The sequence below is a fragment of the Delphinus delphis genome, chromosome 14, assembly GCF_949987515.2.
Source record: "Delphinus delphis chromosome 14, mDelDel1.2, whole genome shotgun sequence".
NCBI lineage: Eukaryota > Metazoa > Chordata > Mammalia > Artiodactyla > Delphinidae > Delphinus > Delphinus delphis.
Window position 1 is genome coordinate 3,829,245 of NC_082696.1, and position 17,905 is coordinate 3,847,149.

The 17,905-nt window shown below is 38.1% G+C and overlaps 1 protein-coding gene across 1 annotated transcript in view; it reads left to right on the forward strand.

The window, feature by feature from the left end:
• Positions 1-17,905, forward strand: part of PDE10A (phosphodiesterase 10A) — a 303,256-nt gene that overhangs the window by 255,822 nt on the left and 29,529 nt on the right. Inside the window, exon 18 of the mRNA XM_060029658.1 lies at positions 8,496-8,668. Within this exon, the coding sequence (XP_059885641.1) occupies positions 8,496-8,668 (173 nt within the window). The remainder of the gene's footprint in view (positions 1-8,495; positions 8,669-17,905) is intronic.

Sequence of the window (17,905 nt, forward strand, 5' to 3'; positions counted from 1 at the left end):
CCCTTGGCACCAATACTTTATTTTTTAAATGATGTAGGTTATGTATGTTTGGCTGATAGATAGATACATACATACCTACCTAGAAATTTAGGCAGGATAAAAGATGTGTGTGGATATATGTATATGTGTTTGTATGTGTGTATGATATAGATGCATGTCCCTATATATGTGTGTGTATAATAGGTGTATATACACACACGTATATTAACACACACATGCATTAGAACATGCTTTCTGTAAATAGACATTTATAAAACTTTATGACAGTTTGTATCTACTTTCCCCTTAGGCTATCTATTTGCCCAGGAAGAAGGGTATATGCCAGAAAGGACATCAGGACGCCTTCATTTAGAAATAATTAGGACTCCTGGGCCCCACGTGCAACCTGTGTCCTAAATGAATTCATACATATGACTGTGACAGCATTTCTGGCAACTTAATCTGCAAATGAATTTTAATAGCCTTCCTGAAGTTCCCTCAGAAAACCTATTTTAAATATAAGAGAATTTACAGAGGCCAGGGTTGCAAGGTACATTGCTGCTGGATGGAATAAGATATAAACTGTGTGATACAGCAGTGATACAAAGCAGAAGGGGTGGAGAGGGTCTGACCCAGCCAAGGAAGACTTCTGGCAGGAAGATTTACTCCGTTTGCCGCCGTTGACAGTGGAGGTGGCACAGAGCAGTTTGTCGCATTTTCAGCAAACCCTCAGCCACGTGGGGGCTCTGTGTTACGTGATGCGGTGTTCCTAGAATGATCAGAGCATCATCACGGGGGACTCAAGCAGAGAATTAAGTTCAGGCACGCTGCTGGCATCCACAGAGCTCTCGGAGGGTAGTTAGATTCCGAGTATTAGAGAAGGCATTTCAGTCACTGGTGGGGGGAACGTAAGGGCACCTTTGTTCTTGTGTCTTTAGAGAGGTGAGGTTCTCAGCAGACGAATGGGATGGGAAGCCGGCTAGAAGAACCGTCATGGCCACAGGTTCAGCCCACCAGTTAAAATCTGAATCTGTATCCTGGCTTGACCAACACTCCTGTGTGAGCTGGGACAGGGAGAAGAAACATAGGGGGCATAAACTCATGGCCCCATCTTCACGGGCAGGAGACTGGCGGAGCGCCCCTTCGTTTTCTGGAGAATCTGCCGACCGTACACGCTCACGATGGCTCCTCTGAGTTCTGCTTCTCAGATCCCTCTAACTGCCTCTTGAAATTCGTTTCAATAGCGAACATACTTATTCACTGCCTGGCAGCTGCCAGCGCATGTTTCAGGCCCGGGGGGACAGGGATAGCAAAAGCACAGATGCCTGTTGTGTCCACAGCTCCGCCCTCAAGCGGACCTTCTTGCCGCTCCACCTGGCCGGCCTCCTGGGGTCCCAGCCATCCTAACAGGCTGCGGCTCTCACGCCTGTGTGTCAGCCTGGGGCACCGTAAGGTTCTGTTTCCAAACGCTTGAACTGTGTTTGGCGTTCAGTGTGGCCACACTCGTGCTGAGTTACTTTACAGCTCCCGTGAAGGTGCCTCACTCACCCCACGGGCCAGTGACCCTGTTAGAGTCCTTCCCCCTCACCCTGCCCCCAGCTGCAGTCACCAAGCCCTGCCAGTTTGAAGTTTTGTCAGGACACCTCCAGACTTGACCAATTAAGGTGATATCCTTGGCCGACAGTAAAATTTAATTTCAACATCCAGTCACTGAATTATCAGACAGAACAATATGTCATTACATCCCACGGAGCCCTCTGATAGGTCTGTCCGCCCAGTGGTCAGGGTAGTGAAGGGCTTCTCCTTCGGCGTCCTCATCTCCGCAGGCAGCCTTCAGCGCTCTGGCTGCACAGAGGATCGCAGTCCCGAACTATTCATCCTTTGGCAACGTGGCCAAAGAGGAGATAAAAAAATTCACCACGATGGTTAGAGATGGTTCCCCACGAGGCCTCCTCAAAGCTGTGTGTGTCTACAGACCACAGTCTCGTTAACCCGAACGCTGACTTTCAGTGTTGTTGCCACAATTACTTATGGGATAATCTGGGCGACTGGGGAAGCGTGGGGAAGAGGCCCCCTGTGTGACCACAGCAACCTCAGCAAACAGAAAGGGGAAGTAGATTTAAAAGCTAACCTCAGTCCTTCACACACTAGCACAGAACCATTCACGGTACAGCACGGCAGGAGGGGTGTATGTTCGTTCACACTTGCCTTCACTCCCGTCACAGGGAGAAAGATGCAGTGGGCAGTTCCCACCCTCCCCCCCGCCCCTGCCCCGAGTGGGCAGTGGGAGGAGATGAAGTCAGGAATGAAGTAAGGAGAAGTGTGAAAGCATCTAGAGGAAAGATAGGTTCAGATTCTTAACTTTTGCTGAGCTGCCCCTTGTCTCAACATTGGGTCTCAGGACTGTTTTCCTGGTGACTGGGGCCAGGGGCTGTGTACAGGCCGTGAGGGGCATTCATGGGAGACAGAGTTCCCGTTTGGCACCTGTAGTGGATGCTGAACTGGCCCCTCTGAGCGTACAGTCTCCTACATGTCCATCAAGGACCTTTCCCGAGTGACATCCCAAATTCCGCCTTCATTAGACGTTGTCTGTTTGACTGACTTTTCCCCCAGTTTTTTTTTTTTTTTTTTTTTTCTTTTGCGATACGCGGGCCTCTCCCGTTGCGGAGCACAGGCTCCGGACATGCAGGCTCATAGGCCATGGCTCACGGGCCCAGCCGCTCCGCGGCATGTGGGATCCTCCCAGACCAGGGCACGAACCCGTGTCCCCTGCATCGGCAGGCGGACTCTCAGCCACTGCGCCACCAGGGAAGCCCTATTCTCCTTTTTAAAAGCCACCAGTGGGTCCCATGGCCTCAAGAATAAATTTTGTTTCTTAGTTGATATACAAGTCTTTTATGAATGGCCTCTGCCTGTTCCAGGACTATTGTATGTGTATTTTTGCAGTTCTAGACCATTTCTTAACTCTGCATTGTCTAGAGTTTTCTATTTTGGTGGCCAGCTTCTCCTTATCTTTAAGACTCAGCTCAGGCAGTACCTCCTCCGGTGAAAGTAGTTTATGACGTCTCCGCATAACTGGGGCACAGCTGTGTGCCTTTTCCACATGGCCCCTGAGTCCCTTAAACATACACGTATTCTAGAGTTCTCACATGGTATAAAAATGTTCTGTTTGTGAGTTTAGCCTTCCTCTCCTCTGAATTGTAAGCCCGGTGAGGACAGTCGCTGCCCCTAGTTCATCTCCATCCCGCAGGCCTGCTGCCGGGTCTGTTGACATGGGTGGTGGTGGTCACGTGAAGATAAGAATGTGGACCTAAGAGTCAGAGAAGGCAAAACAATGTGTGCAACGTTTGGCGACTGGTAACTGCCAGGTTCTATTTAGGGGAAACTGAGTAGATATGTCTCCTTAGGACAAAGCGTGTAGGTGCCTCAGTGGTGGAGGGTAAGTGGAATGACTTCAGGTAAGGAGACTGTTCTATGTGGACAGTGACAAGAGAGTGGGTAAGCTTTGTGTTCTGACCTAAAACTTACCCATCCATGCATTTTTATTTAGCAACGGTGATAGAACCATTAGCGTTAGAATATTAAATCCATTTTAATGTTCATTGAACATTCCTTTATTTAATATTCGTAATTAATGTTCATTTTAATAGTCAAATTATATTTCATAATAAGATATTAATGATTATTTTGAATATTGAAGCTACCCTTTTTCTGTCTTTTGCCTTCTGTGAATACCCTACGTTAGGTACGCAGAAGTCAAAATTTTAGAAAACAGACCAATTAGGAATGGTTATTCTCATTATTAAGAAAAATTTCTCATCATCCCATTAATCTTAAATCATCTAGTGCTTTTGAAATATGTTTACATTTTTAAAAAGTTATCTTTATCCCAACATTTTGGGATCCCATGACATTTTCGTTACGTTTTATAGCAGTAGCATTTCCGTGACACAGCCAAGTCCATCTGCAGTGGGTAGAATTTACTGTTGTCTGTTGCAATTATAGCAAAATAGTTGTACTTACACTCAACACTGTCCTTACTTCTAGACTAAAATGGATTAGTTTATTACAGAGGTTAGCCTAAATCTGTCCTTTTCTACAGATGTGTTCTAAATAGATAGAAGTGTTCTCTGGCGGTCCAGTTCAGTTCTGGGCGTATCGGTTTGTTTGCTTGTTTCTCCTTCTCTCTCTCCCTGTTTCAACTCTGACTGCAGAAGTTCTACTGGTAGGTTTTATCATCATCACCACCATCATCATGGTAATCATTTCATCATTTATTAGGTACTGCCTATATACCAGAAACTTAAGAATTTTACACAGATCAGTACATTTGATTTTTATGGTATCCTATGAGACAAGTATTATTATTCATTTCCATTTTACAAATAAGAGTAATGTGCACCAGAGAGGTTCAGTAACTGGCTCATTGTCACACAGCTAGTAGGGGGCAGAGGATATTAAAACTCAGAGTTGTTTGACTCCAAAACTTGTGTTCTTAATTACAGTACTCTCATGTTTCCTAGTATATGGTTTGATGCAGTGGACAATTAAATGTCAGAATAAGTATTATGTATCTTTTAAAGGCATCGCTGTTGTGAATGCTTGAAGCAATTAGTTGTGTCATTGACTTTGTTCATCCTGAAGCCCCAGAATGATTCAGCCTCCGCCTGTTGCTCCTGTGACAGTGATTCACAGCCCAGTAGGGGCAGGGCTGCTGGGGAGAGAGGCCTGGACTGGCTGGCATGCAGATACTGAAATCTGAGCTCCAAAGCCCTTCCGGGAGAATCTCTGTTGTAGAGCTCAGCACAGTAGGGCTTCGGGGAGAATTACATATGATTCATGGTAATATTTTAGAAGCGTGCTGAGGACAGATTGACCATCCGCCCTTCTGCCTCTGTTCTGACCCACCTCCACGCGCGCTGTCGCCAGAGGGACTGCTCCAAAAGCCACCTCCGTAATCCTCAGTGGCTCCTTATTACTTTCCATATCGTATTTCAGTTCTGCATCCAGGCTTTTTTTTTTTTTTTTTTTTTTTTTTTTTTTTTTTTTTTGCGGTACGCGGGCCTCTCACTGTTGTGGCCTCTCGCGTTGCGGAGCACAGGCTCCGGACGCGCAGGCTCAGCGGCCGCGGTTCAAGGGCCCAGCTGCTCCGCGGCCTGTGGGATCCTCCTGGACCGGGGCACGAACCCGTGTCCCCTGCATCGGCAGGCAGACTCTCAACCACTGCACCACCAGGGAAGCCCTGCATCCCGGCCTTTTAAAAAAACTTTTACTTTAGTTCTTACCATTTCTGTATTAAATTTGCCTCAGCTGCACGGAAGTGTCTGTGCTTCCAGCGAACGCTCAGGGTCTCATGCCTCCTCTGTTCTTCCACCGGTCCTTCAGAATTCATGTCGCCACCGAGAAGAGCGTCCCATGTGCTCCCATGGTCTTCACTTACCTCATTCGTGGGGACCATGCTACTCTATTTTTTGTGTACCACTGAACAGCGAACGCCTTAAAAAAAATGAACTTACGTTGTTTAGGACCTTGGATATAGTAGCTACTAATATCCTTACCCAAAGTGAGACGCTACAGACTGAATATCTGCTCAATGAGACACACATTCCTCATTTTGTGGTGGGAAAGATACAGCTGTGGCAAGAAAGCAGTGCTCTAACAGTGAATCAGAACGCTGAGAATCCTTAGACCCATCATGTTTGAGAGTTAGGAGGGACCTTAAGGACCATCCGCCTTAAAGACCTTAAAGTGTGTCCCCGATAAGTCTCTCAGCATCAGGACCGTTTCGGCGTTGTTTCTATTCTCTCGTACATATCTCACAAATCTCAGCTACTTAAGCAGCTGAGCCTTTACAAACAGAGCCCACTCGTAAGCTTTCACAGATGTAAGAATGATATGCTCCTTACCTATTTTGGGACTTTAGAAACATTGCTGGGTATAAAATGCTTGTTATTTTATGCTTGATTGATACAACAAGGGATCAAGTGCCTTGAATTAATAAAAACTTTAAACAGCGTAACCTGGAATATTAGTTATAATAAACTTATCAGTTGGTATATAAAAGCATCTTATTATTTTGTGAGGTTTTATTAGGTTGTTAACTAATGTGAAATTGGAGCTTTCAAAGCATTTTCAGCGTTTATCTGCTGTGCTTGGTTGCTGTTATCTCCCTTATTGTCTTTTGTTTTGGTAGGGGCAAAGTGTTGATAAATATATACTATATTCTCTTGAAAGGAAGGGGCCATTTATTGTTTTTTTATCACTTACTCCCTTTACTCTTGTAAAATGTTGAAGGAAGTAGTCCAGCTGTTCATTATAAAGGTTCACTGCTGAACTTTCCCACCTAGTTTCCCTTTAATAGCGAAAAGTAAAGTAAAAAAAGAAATAATGAATCTGAAATAGCCAGCAGAATATACAGATCCTTTAAAATGGGTCTTACTTTGTCTTAGGTCGTGGACACTTTTGAGAATCTGATGAAAACACGTGTTTATGGATGCCACACTCAACGTACTATGTACAGTTGTAGTGAGTTCATTGCTCTGTGGTTCCCAAGAGAATTTATAGAACCCAGGCTAAGAAGTCCCTATTTTAGAGAGGTTAAAACGTAAAATCCAACAGTATGTGAGAATATTTTATGTGCTATAATTTAATAGTTTGTTGGTGATAGAGAGAGTAAATCATATAAATATAGATCACACGTGATTCCTCTTCAGACGACCTGCCAAGAGCAGATGTGTGCATGCGTACCAGCCAAACACATCCAATGTGGAACATGTGTATGAGGGGGGGAGCCCAGGTCACAGAGCATTAAGTGCTGAAGCAGAGGCCAGCTGCTTTACTTGAGTTATGATCAAAGCAAAGCAGCTTTCTTAGCACAAGTCAGAGTCAAGATTTCTTTCTTGTAACTTTGTACAATACAAGTTTAGAGTTGAGGTTGAAAGGGGCTTGGAAGTTAATTACCTTCCCAGTGACTAAATCCCCGCCCCTTGTCTCCCATCAGTTACTAACCAGCCTGTGTTTTGAATGTTTCCACAAACAGCATCCCATGCATAGTTCACCTGGTAACTCTGAACATTTAGATGGTTCTTCCTTGTGTTGAGCTGAAGTCCTGTCCTTATCATGTCCACCTCTTTGGCCCTATTGTATTTATGAAGGCTGCTTCAAGTGAGATCACATTACTAAAAATTACTGAAATAACCAGTTTATATAAGTACTGCAGTTTTTCTTTAGTCAAATAAAAATGTTGTTAGTGCTTCAGCAAATACTTCGTTTCAATTAGATATCAAAGATGCATTTAAATGTTATAATTTGAAAGTGCAATCGTGTGTTTGAAAGTGCTTTATAACCTTAGAGCATTCTACAAACATGTCCTTACTATTATCATTGTCTGAAAAAGAACCAACTAGAACTAACTCCATTTATCATAGGATAATTTAAATATAAATATAATACCTTTAAAGTAAATAATACAGGAAGATTCTGATAACTGAAAATAAATGTGGCACATACAACCTTATTTCAGAGTAATAGGAAGCAGACGATATCTTAGTGAGATGTCTGATTTTGTAAAGAAATATACTTTAATAATTTCAAGTTTGTCATGTAATTTATCAGTCAATATATGTAGCTTAAGACAAGCGGGAACAATTAACAATCAGTTTATAGTACAACTGTGTTGACTAATGAATCATTAAAAAATAATTGATGAACCCACAAATTGAATATCTACCTTTTTTCGTTTGAACAAAAATGACCCGTTTTAACCTCAACTACAAATAAAACTTAAAATTCCGAGGAAGAAATTATTGTAAAAAGTTTTTAAAAGATTCATATACAGAAGAATAATTATGAGAAAACAGAATTCAAATGACCAGTGTTTGGTCTTGTTTAGGGTGATGATCTGCTGGGTCCATCTCCCATGAGGACAGAAGACAGGATGGCCTTACAGTTTTTGCACCTCAGGGATTTGTGCTTTATGTAAAATCATTCTTGCCTGTAGGGAGAGTTTTTAATATGCCTAAATTTTATGTTCAGGTCCTGGGACATTTTCTTCTATGATACAGAGAAAATAGTTTATTAATCATGAGGCTTGCGGAAGTGGACAAATATATAGATGACTTTTTAAGCCCATTAATTTCCAGTATAATGTGAAACTTACCGAAGTTCTTAATTAGTTTAAAAGGAAAAGTCTTTTACTTAAATATTTTGCATATTCCAGTCCTTTAATTCCTTACTAGAAATATCCCAAAACTAGGTGTATATTTAAATCGCTGGGATTTTATGGTGGGAAATGTTACGTAGTTTAAATAGTTCATTGAAGTGGTAGCTTCATTGTTGTATCGTGAAGAGAAACCAAAACATTAATTTCATTAGTCATTTCAAACTATCCTTTTGTTCCCCCAAAACCTGTCCCGACCAAATGCCATTGACTGACTGTTGTTTCAAGTAACTGAAAATGTCATTAGATTGGAGCTTGTGCTTGTTATTGGTGGTGTTTATTTGTATTTTTTCCCTAGTTGGAGGGGCACAATATCTTCTCCACCCTGAGCTCCAGCGAATATGAACAGGTGCTTGAGATCATCCGCAAAGCCATCATTGCCACAGACCTTGCGTTATACTTTGGAAACAGGAAACAGTTGGAAGAGATGTACCAGACCGGATCGCTAAACCTTAATAATCAATCACATAGGTAAAAATAATTTTTGAAAGTTTATTAGCCCAGGAAGTGTCATTTGGAATAAATTTATATTTAAAAACAAAAATGTAATTTGGCATAAATTTATATTTGAAAAAAGAAATGTAAAAAGAATTTATGTGGTTTTTTTTGTTTGTTTTATGTGCACTTTATATTTACTTTGGATATTTCGTTTTGACAAGATTGCTGACAATGTATTGTGAAGGTCACTAAAACGTGAATTAGAATTGAAACTGGTCACATAGGAATGGGTACTTTTAAAGGGAAGTCATTTTCCAAGAGGCCTCTCCTTGAATTTATCACAGTCCAGCGTTTGGTCATTGACCTCACAGACTCAAAAGCAAATGAAAATGGATTCATCAGAATCCAGATCTTATTAACCAAGCCAATGCGATTGATCTATAAAACCTGAATTCCATTTTATTGATCTGCAAGCATACATTCTAGTTATAAGCATCAGAATATTGGCATTCAGCGTGGTCACAATCCTTCAGGAAGCCAAGTGGCAATCCAAGGTTGGTTTGAACATGAGGTCAGAACAGAGAGAATGAGATTCCTTAAATGTTCTAATGCATCAGGCTAAGGTAGTTTGATTCCTTTTTTTCTGAGAAGGCGTGACTTGCCCGCTGGTTTCAGAAATGTATCACGTGTTTTCATCGTGCACCTGTCCACCCATCTGTCCATTAGAGCTCAGTCCACTGGCTAAAACCCCTCTTGGCCTTGCCGGTGTGTAGGTGGTTACCACCAGCTTTTCTTTGTAGGACTTTCCTTTGGCTGTTTCCATGTCTGACTAGGTCCATCTTAAGTGATGCCGTCTTTATCTTTAGATTTGGGAACGCTTGTTTATTGGTTCATCCTAGTCTTGGTGAAGTTGAATCTATTCTTTTTTGCTCAGATGCTTTGTGTATCTCCTCTATGATCCATTAAGGTACTGATCATAACATTTCTTTCTAGAGAAATCTGCTTTCAGTTCTTAGAAGCAGTTCACTCAGGTACCCCAAACACAACACATTAGGTCTACAAATGACTAGAGACAGATACATAATAAATAAAGTTGACCTCTTCAAGAATATGATCATCAGAGTTTTTATGGGGAACCTTCTTTGAGGAAAAAAATATACATCTTAATTTTACAGAGGGCAGTCTGGACACATTGCCAGCACCCTCCCAGGGTTGGCAGAAGGGTCAGTGTCATGCAGGACAACACACCCTCTTCTGCCTGCAGCCCAAGGGATGCGTGTGATTTAAAGTCTTCATGTCTGTAGAAACGGGAGTTTGTCCACGGTTCTCTTTCTTATGGCAATGGTAAGACTGGAGAAATATGCGCTGGGTTAAGGTATCCTTTGGCTTGCTGAAAACTATGTGTATACATTGTTGTTAAGTTATAAATAAGAGTCATGTAAGTAGTAACAAGTTTCTTGCATATGATTTTAGCAAAATGATTACAATAATGATATTCTGATAAAATAGAAAATTTAAAAATCTAATTGCGAGTAATATTATACTTGGTGCTTAATGCACATGCACATGTTAGTGGTGTATACTGTATAGTTATGATGATTAAATCACTTTAAAGGTTGCATATTTGTTTTAAGAATTCAAAGAGTGCAGGTATATACAAGAAAAACAATAACAGAGTCGGCCGTGGGTGTTTGTTCCCGGAGCCCCTGCAGGTACCAGAATACGGGTATTACGTCCCTTGTATAAAATGGCCCTGGACGATGAATAAGGTCACTCTTCCGTCGGCACAGAGCGGATGAGAGACCCGGGGGTCCGCTGGGTCCTGTTCTGCAGAACCAATAGAACCATGCATTCTCCTCTGTTTATTCTAAGCTGTTTATATGCATAAACATACATCTTTAAACAAAAACATGATTACAGGCCTTCCTCGGTATCCACAGAGAATGTGTTCCAGGACACCACCCGCATAACAAAATCAGGGGATGTTCAAGTCCCTAAATCCCTTCGTCGGCCCTCGGCCCTCGTGTCCGTAGGTTCCGCCTGTACAGATTCAAGCAACATAGTACAGGATCCGAGGTCGGTTGACTCTGCGGATGCAGGACCCACAGATGAGCAGGGCCGACGGTATACCAGATGCTTGCCTATTTTTAAGAGTTATGTGACATCACGTAGTATGGAGGACTAGCTAAAGCTCACCAAACCTTCCTCCTATTGATTAGATGTTTCTAGAATTTTGCACCATAAATAATTCTGCAATAAACTCTTATAAAGTCATCTACTGTCCTTTAAAAATATATATCACATTGCATACGGTGCTAGAAATGTAGATAAATGTTAAATTTTCTAAAAGGACGGTAGAAATTCACACTTCTCCTCACATAGGGTGAAAACTGTCTCTCTTTAAGTATGCCATTCTCTGACAACTCCCTGCATTAGAGATCTTTTCATGTTTGTTGACTTTGTTCCTACTTCTGTTTGTTCACAACTTTTGTGTAATTTTTGTTGAATTCTTTACTTTTTTTATAAATCAGTTTGCATTCTATATTTTTGTTAAGGATGTTAACATTTTCTCTGTTATATGTTACACACATTTTCTTAGGTGCTTTTCAAAAGTTTTATTTAGATTTTATTTTAAATACAAAGAAATTTAATTTCATGAAGCCAAATCTTTCATTTGTTTTTATCAAATCTGGTTTCCTGTCTTGCTTATGAAGACCTCCCCTATCCTCAAAGTAATATAAATTGTACTTAAAATTTTCTTTGCATATTAATGCTTCTGGAGTTATACTTTTTATGAACATAACTTTATTTCTTCCTGATGAGTTGAATCAATACCATTTAATTAACAATCTATTTTCTTCCACTGAATTGAATTGAAGTTTCATATAAACTCAAATACTTCTTTGGACTCCTTAAGCCATGTAACTGTTAATTATCTAATCCTCGACTGTGATCATACTGTTTTGATTATTGTAACTATGTTGAAATTTATCATACATACCTGGTAAAATAATCTTCATCTTTCATTTACTTTCCGAAAACTTCATGGAAATTGTTACTTAGTAAATGCATTTTTTACATTTTTATAAGGAAAATTTCAAACTTAAGAAAAGTAGAAATTATACTAAAATGTATACTCATACCCACATTCAAGAATTATTAACATTTTAACGTATTTTTTGCCTTTATTTTTTGACTGTGCCACTTCCTTGTAGATTATAGACATCATGACCCTTTATTTCCTTCATAGTGAAAACTTAAAAAAGAAAAAGAATATTTTATCGTGTTTGTTTTCAATTAAAAATATCCACATTGGGATTTTGATTGCAGTTCTATCGCATTTATTTCTTCACTTGTAAATGAGAGTATATTGGCTTCTCATCCAAAAGCATTGACATGACTTTTTAGTTTTGGATAACATTTTATATAGTTTATTTACACAGATCCTATCTTTTTTTAGTTAAATTATACTGGTCACGTTATAAATGTTATCACTTGTGAATGTGTTTTTTCCAGTTTTTAATGGAAATACAATTTCCAGTATAAAAAAGTTATGAATTTTTATATATTTCTCAATTTTGCTTCATGTTTTTAGAAACTTTGTTATTAGGTGCTTATACATTTGTGTATTTGTTATGTCTTCTCTATGATTTATCCTCTTGTCACTATGAAATTCTCTTTTTATTCTGTTAATACTTCTTGCCTTAAAGTTTTCTGTGTCTAATAGCCACACCAGCTTTCTAATGCTTACTTATTGGCATGTCATATTCTTTTCCAATCCTTTACTGTTACCCTATCTGCATCCTTATATTTTAAATGTGTCTTGTAATCAGCAGTAGTTGAGACTTTCAGTGGCTGCTTCCTTTAGGACTGTCAGTTCGTTTGCCTTTAATGTAATTATATTTATGTTTGTCTCATTATCTTGTTTTCTCTTTAACCCTTTGTTCTTTGTCCTTCCTTTCCTGTCTTCATTGGAGTTAATGAAATGTTTCCTTTGTTGCTGTGTTCTATATCTTCTATTGGTTTTTATTGTTACGCTTGTATGTTTTCAAGTGGTTGCTCTTGAGTTTACATGAATCTGCATTTTTCAGTCCACCTTGAATTAATATTACTCCATTTCTGTACAATGTAACAACCTTAAAAAGACAGAATCCAGTTATGCCCAGTTTTGTCTTTTATGCTGTTGTTGTTAAATATTATACTGCTACATATGTTGTATACACCACCCAGGTTGCTAATACTTTAAATTAAATAGTTAATAGATTATTAAAGAATTTTTTACAAAGAAAAAGATAATCTGTCATATTTTCTCATATATATACCATTTCCAATGCTTTGCATTCATTTGTGTAGATCCAGATTTCCGTCTGGTAATTGTTTTACCTCAGTCCAGACAGCAGATTCTTTCAGCCTTAGTTTATCGCCTTTATTTTGGCTTCACTTTTCCAAGATATTTTTGCTGGATTTAGGATTTTGAGTTGACAGGCTTTCTTTCAGCATTTTTAAAATGTTATTCGGTTGTCTTCTGACCTCCATCTTTTTCTTTTTTCCCTGATGAGAAGTCCGCAGTCATGCTTATTGTTATTCTCCTGTATGTAGCATGTCTTTTTATTTAAGATGTTCTCTATATCCTTGGTTTTTCAGCACTTTGTTTATAATGTGCCTCAGTGTCCTCCTTGTACTTGTCCTTCTTGAGTTCCTCTGAGGTTTCTGGGTCTCTGGGCTGCTGATTACAGGAAAACGTAGTAAAGTTTTAACCATTTTTCTTCAAATATTTTTTTCTGTCAACCTGTCATTTTTCTCCTGCAACTCTAATTACACATGTGATAGATCACTTAATACTGTCTTACAGGTTATTAGGGCTCTGAACTGTTTTTTCAGTCATTTTTCCTCCCTGGGCCTCCCTGGGTGATTTGGTATGATTCGCCTTTAATTTCAATGATCCTTTCTAATGTTCTCTCCAATCTGTTGTCCATTCCATCCAGTGATTTATTTTATGTATTGTGTTTGTCAGTTCTGAGATTTATTTGGGGTTCATTTTTATAGCTTCTGTGTCTCTTTTAAAATTCCTGTCTCTTCACCCATTGTATCCAAGTATATATTTTCCTGAGATTCTTTAGTATATCTATCAGTTACTTAACAATGCTTGTCTTCATTTCCACTAACTGAGTCCTCTGTGGGTCTTTTTTTGTTGACTTTTTTTTTTTCTGAGTCATGGAACACATTTTTCTTTTTCTTTAGATGTCTATTAATTTTTTAATTTATATGCTACATTGTGGATAATATGGATTCTCTGTTATCTTTCTGGATCCTGTTATCCTTCTCTGAAGATAATTGACTTTTATTCTAGTGGCCAGTTAAATTTCTCATGGATTATCCTAAATTTATGGATATGTGCCTTAAGCATTTTTTGTGTGGTTCTGTTTCTGTTTTGGCCTTGGTCCTCAGGTCCAGCCAAGGATTTGAGGGGAATATGAATGCATATTTGGGGACTGTCGCCTTTGTGGCTCTCTCCTGTCCAGGATTTTTCTCCTCAAATTCCATGTGCTCTGACAGCCCAGATGCTAACCTCTCCACCATACTGTGACTTTTTGGGGGCCTCTAAATGTCTCATACCCCAACTGAGCCATAATCTTAGCAGAAAAGCTAATAAATGTGGATTATGCCCAAAGGTTTTGAACTCCTTTCAGTTTCTGCCTGCTTTTACGTACTCAATTGCCTTCAATGAGTTGTTTTTAAATTTTGTTCAGAATTTATTCCATCATGACTAGAACTCTAAAAATGTGTTTTCTAGCAATTTTATTATGTTTTCTGTGTCAGTTGAAAATATTAATCTCTTGGATTTTCTAGGCATACTTTCACATCATCTACAGTTAAATATCATTCGTTCCACTTTTCTGATATCGATACCTATTTTGCTTTCTCATCTGACTGTATAATTAGAACCTACAAAACAGTATTGGATTATGGTGAAAAAGCAAGTATATCTAATATGTGTTTGATTTTAATTGTAGTGATTTTAGATTTTAATTTTTTGTGTGATTTTTTTGGTAAATTATTTTCATCTGGTATGAGTTTTTTTCTTCATTTCTTGTTTATATTACTTTTTATTAGGAATTTTATCAAATTCATATTTCAGTGATAATATGATTTTCCTAATTTCTGTGTTATTGATTTCTTATTTTATTAATAGATTTTTAAATTTCCTAATTTTGTGCTACCACTGAGTTCCTTGTACTCTAGTTTCCCATGGAATTACTTTTTTAATATACTAAGGAAGTCAATTTTTGCTTTTTTTTTTTTTAGCAAGTTTATGTCAAATCCATTAATTGACATGTAGTTGTTTTTCTGTATGGTATCATAATTTGCTATTAAGATTATGATAGTTATGAAATTAAATTTCTCTCTGGTCTAGAAGGGTTTAAATAACTAAAGATATCCATTTGGGGAAGTTTAAATTATATTTATTTGTAAAACCATTACAGTCTGGCACATTTTTTTAATGGAAGATCTTTAACAAACTTTTTAATGTCTTTTGTGGTTTGAGGTAATTGTTTTGGTTTTTCCATTTTATTTCACCTCTTGGTCAACTTATTTTGCTAGAAAATCATTTTTCCTTTAGACTTTCAAATTCACATAAAATATTTACACAAATTATTCTCACTTAAAATTTATTTATCTTACTATATCTGTAGTTACCTAATTTTCAATATTTTTATTTCTCCCTTTGTTTCTTAATCAAATTTGTCCTTTCATTTTAATTATTCCTTTTTTACAAACTTTTTAAAAATTTATCATTTCTTTCTTGTGTGTTTGCTCTTTCATTAATTTTTTTTTTTTTTTTCGGTACACGGGCCTCTCACTGCTGCAGCCCCTCCTGCCACGGAGCACAGGCTCCGGATGCTCAGGCCCAGTGGTCACGGCCCACGGGCCCAGCCTCTCCGCAGCATGCGGGATCCTCCCAGACCGGGGCACGAACCCGCGTCCCCTGCATCGGCAGGCGGACTCCCAACCACTGCGCCACCAGGGAAGCCCTCTTTCATTCATTTTAACTTTTATTTTTATACCTTCTTTGTACCTTAGTTGTTCCTTTTCTTATTTCTCAAATTTCATAACAAAACATATATATGTATTATTATCTGACTACTAATTGAACTGTACCCTGCAAGTTTTTGATGAAGCATTCTTCTTTTTCTTAGTTTTTAGATAATTTTCATTTCTGTTTCCATTTCCTCATTGATGTAGAGGTTAATTTAAAGGAGTTTCCTAATTTCCAAGTACTTCGGGTATTTGCTTACTTTTTGTTTTGTTTCTAAGGGTGCTACTTTGGATCCTTAGAAAAGGATCCAAAAGAGAATATGACGTATGAATTCTCATATATATCTTCTAATTTTTTATAAGATAAACGAGTGATTAAAGCAAAAATAATAATTGTACTAAGGTGAGGTTTATAGCATATGTAGAGATTAAATATATGAAAACAATCACACAAAGAATGAGGGGTACCTAGAATTATAGCATTATAAGGTTCTTATGTTTGTGAAGGGTGAGAGTGAAGTGCTAAGTGGAACAATATTAAATTTATGTGTGTGTTATAAGTATGTATATTGTAATGTATAGAAACCATGAAAAAATAAAAGTATAGCTTTTTTTAAAGAAAGGAAAAACGAATAATAAAAAGTACATTTTATTAGCCCACAATGCAGCAAACGGAAAGCAAATATGAAGACAGTAGACTTGAACCCAATCAAACTAACAATTAAACGTAAATGGATTAATACCTCAATTGAAAACCAAAAATTACCAGACTTGATAAAATAACAAGACTTAATTATATGTTATATAAGAAATACACACTCTAAATAGGAAGACTCAGATAGGTTGAAAGTAAAATGATGAGAGAAGATATACCATGCAGACACCTTAAAAAAGCTGCGTGGCTGTAGTAGTACCAAACGAAGTCGTTTTGAAGGCAGAATACTGTGAGCCAGTAAGAGGGATAATTCACCACGACAGAAGGGTCAACGCATAGAGAGAAATAACACTGCAAAATGTGGGCGCGCACCTAATTAACGGAGCTGCAAAACACATGAAGGAAAATCTCACAGAACAGAAAAGGAAACTAAACAAAACCATAGCTCAAGAGTTTTACATTTTTCTTTAAGTAATTTATAGAGCAAGTACATAAAAATCTAAGGCAAAGGAAAAATCAATACTGTCAACATAACCTAGTTTATATACACTGAACACTAAAAAATGACAACACATTCTTTTCAGCTGCACATGGAATATTTATAAGCTAGACTGTGTGCTGGTACCTAAAATGAATCTCAATAAATTTCCAAAGATCGGATTCATAGAATATTTTTTATTGTGATGGAAATAAAAATCACAATAACCTATGTCGAAAAGCCCTACGTATGTGGAAATTAAACAACACACCTCTAAATAACTCATGTATCAAAGAAGAAATAACAAAGGAAATAAGAGAATATTTCAAACTGAATGATAGGGAAAACAAACTATCACAATTTGTAGGATTCAGCTAGAAGTTTATTTTTAAATGCCTGTGTTAGTCAGTGTGTTAAGATGACACCTTAAGCAGCTAGAAAAAGAAGAGTAAATTAAACCCTAACTTGAAATGAATAATCAAGAGAGGAGCAGAGCAATAAGATGGAGAGCAGCAAACAACAGAGGAAACCAATGATGCCAATAGTCGGTGCCTTGAAAATATTACTAAAATGTATAAACCCCCAGCAAGCCTAAGTAAGGAAAAAGGAGAAAATACCAATCACCAATACTAAGAGTAACAGAGAGGATATTGTTACAGAATATGGGCAAAAAGAGGCAGTAAGAGATTATTATAAGTAATTTTATGCTAATTTGAAACAGTTAAAAATGGAATAATTCCTTGAAAATTACAACTTACTGTACATGAACCAAGATGAAACAGAAAATCTGAATATCCCCTTAAAGAAATTCTATCCTTAAACAGAAAATTCTCCAGGACCTCATAGTTTCACTTGTGAATTCTATCAGACGTTTATGGAAGAAATAATATCAATCTTACACAAAATGTTACTGAAAATGAGACTACTACTTACCACTTGATTTTATGAAGCCTGAATAGTACTGATACCAAAAGCTGACGAACACATTACGAAAACAGTAAATTAAAGATCTATATTGATTGACATGTATGCACTGCTATACTTAAAAGAAAATGCCTTTCCATGAAAAAATAAAGATCTGTATTCCTTATGGACATAG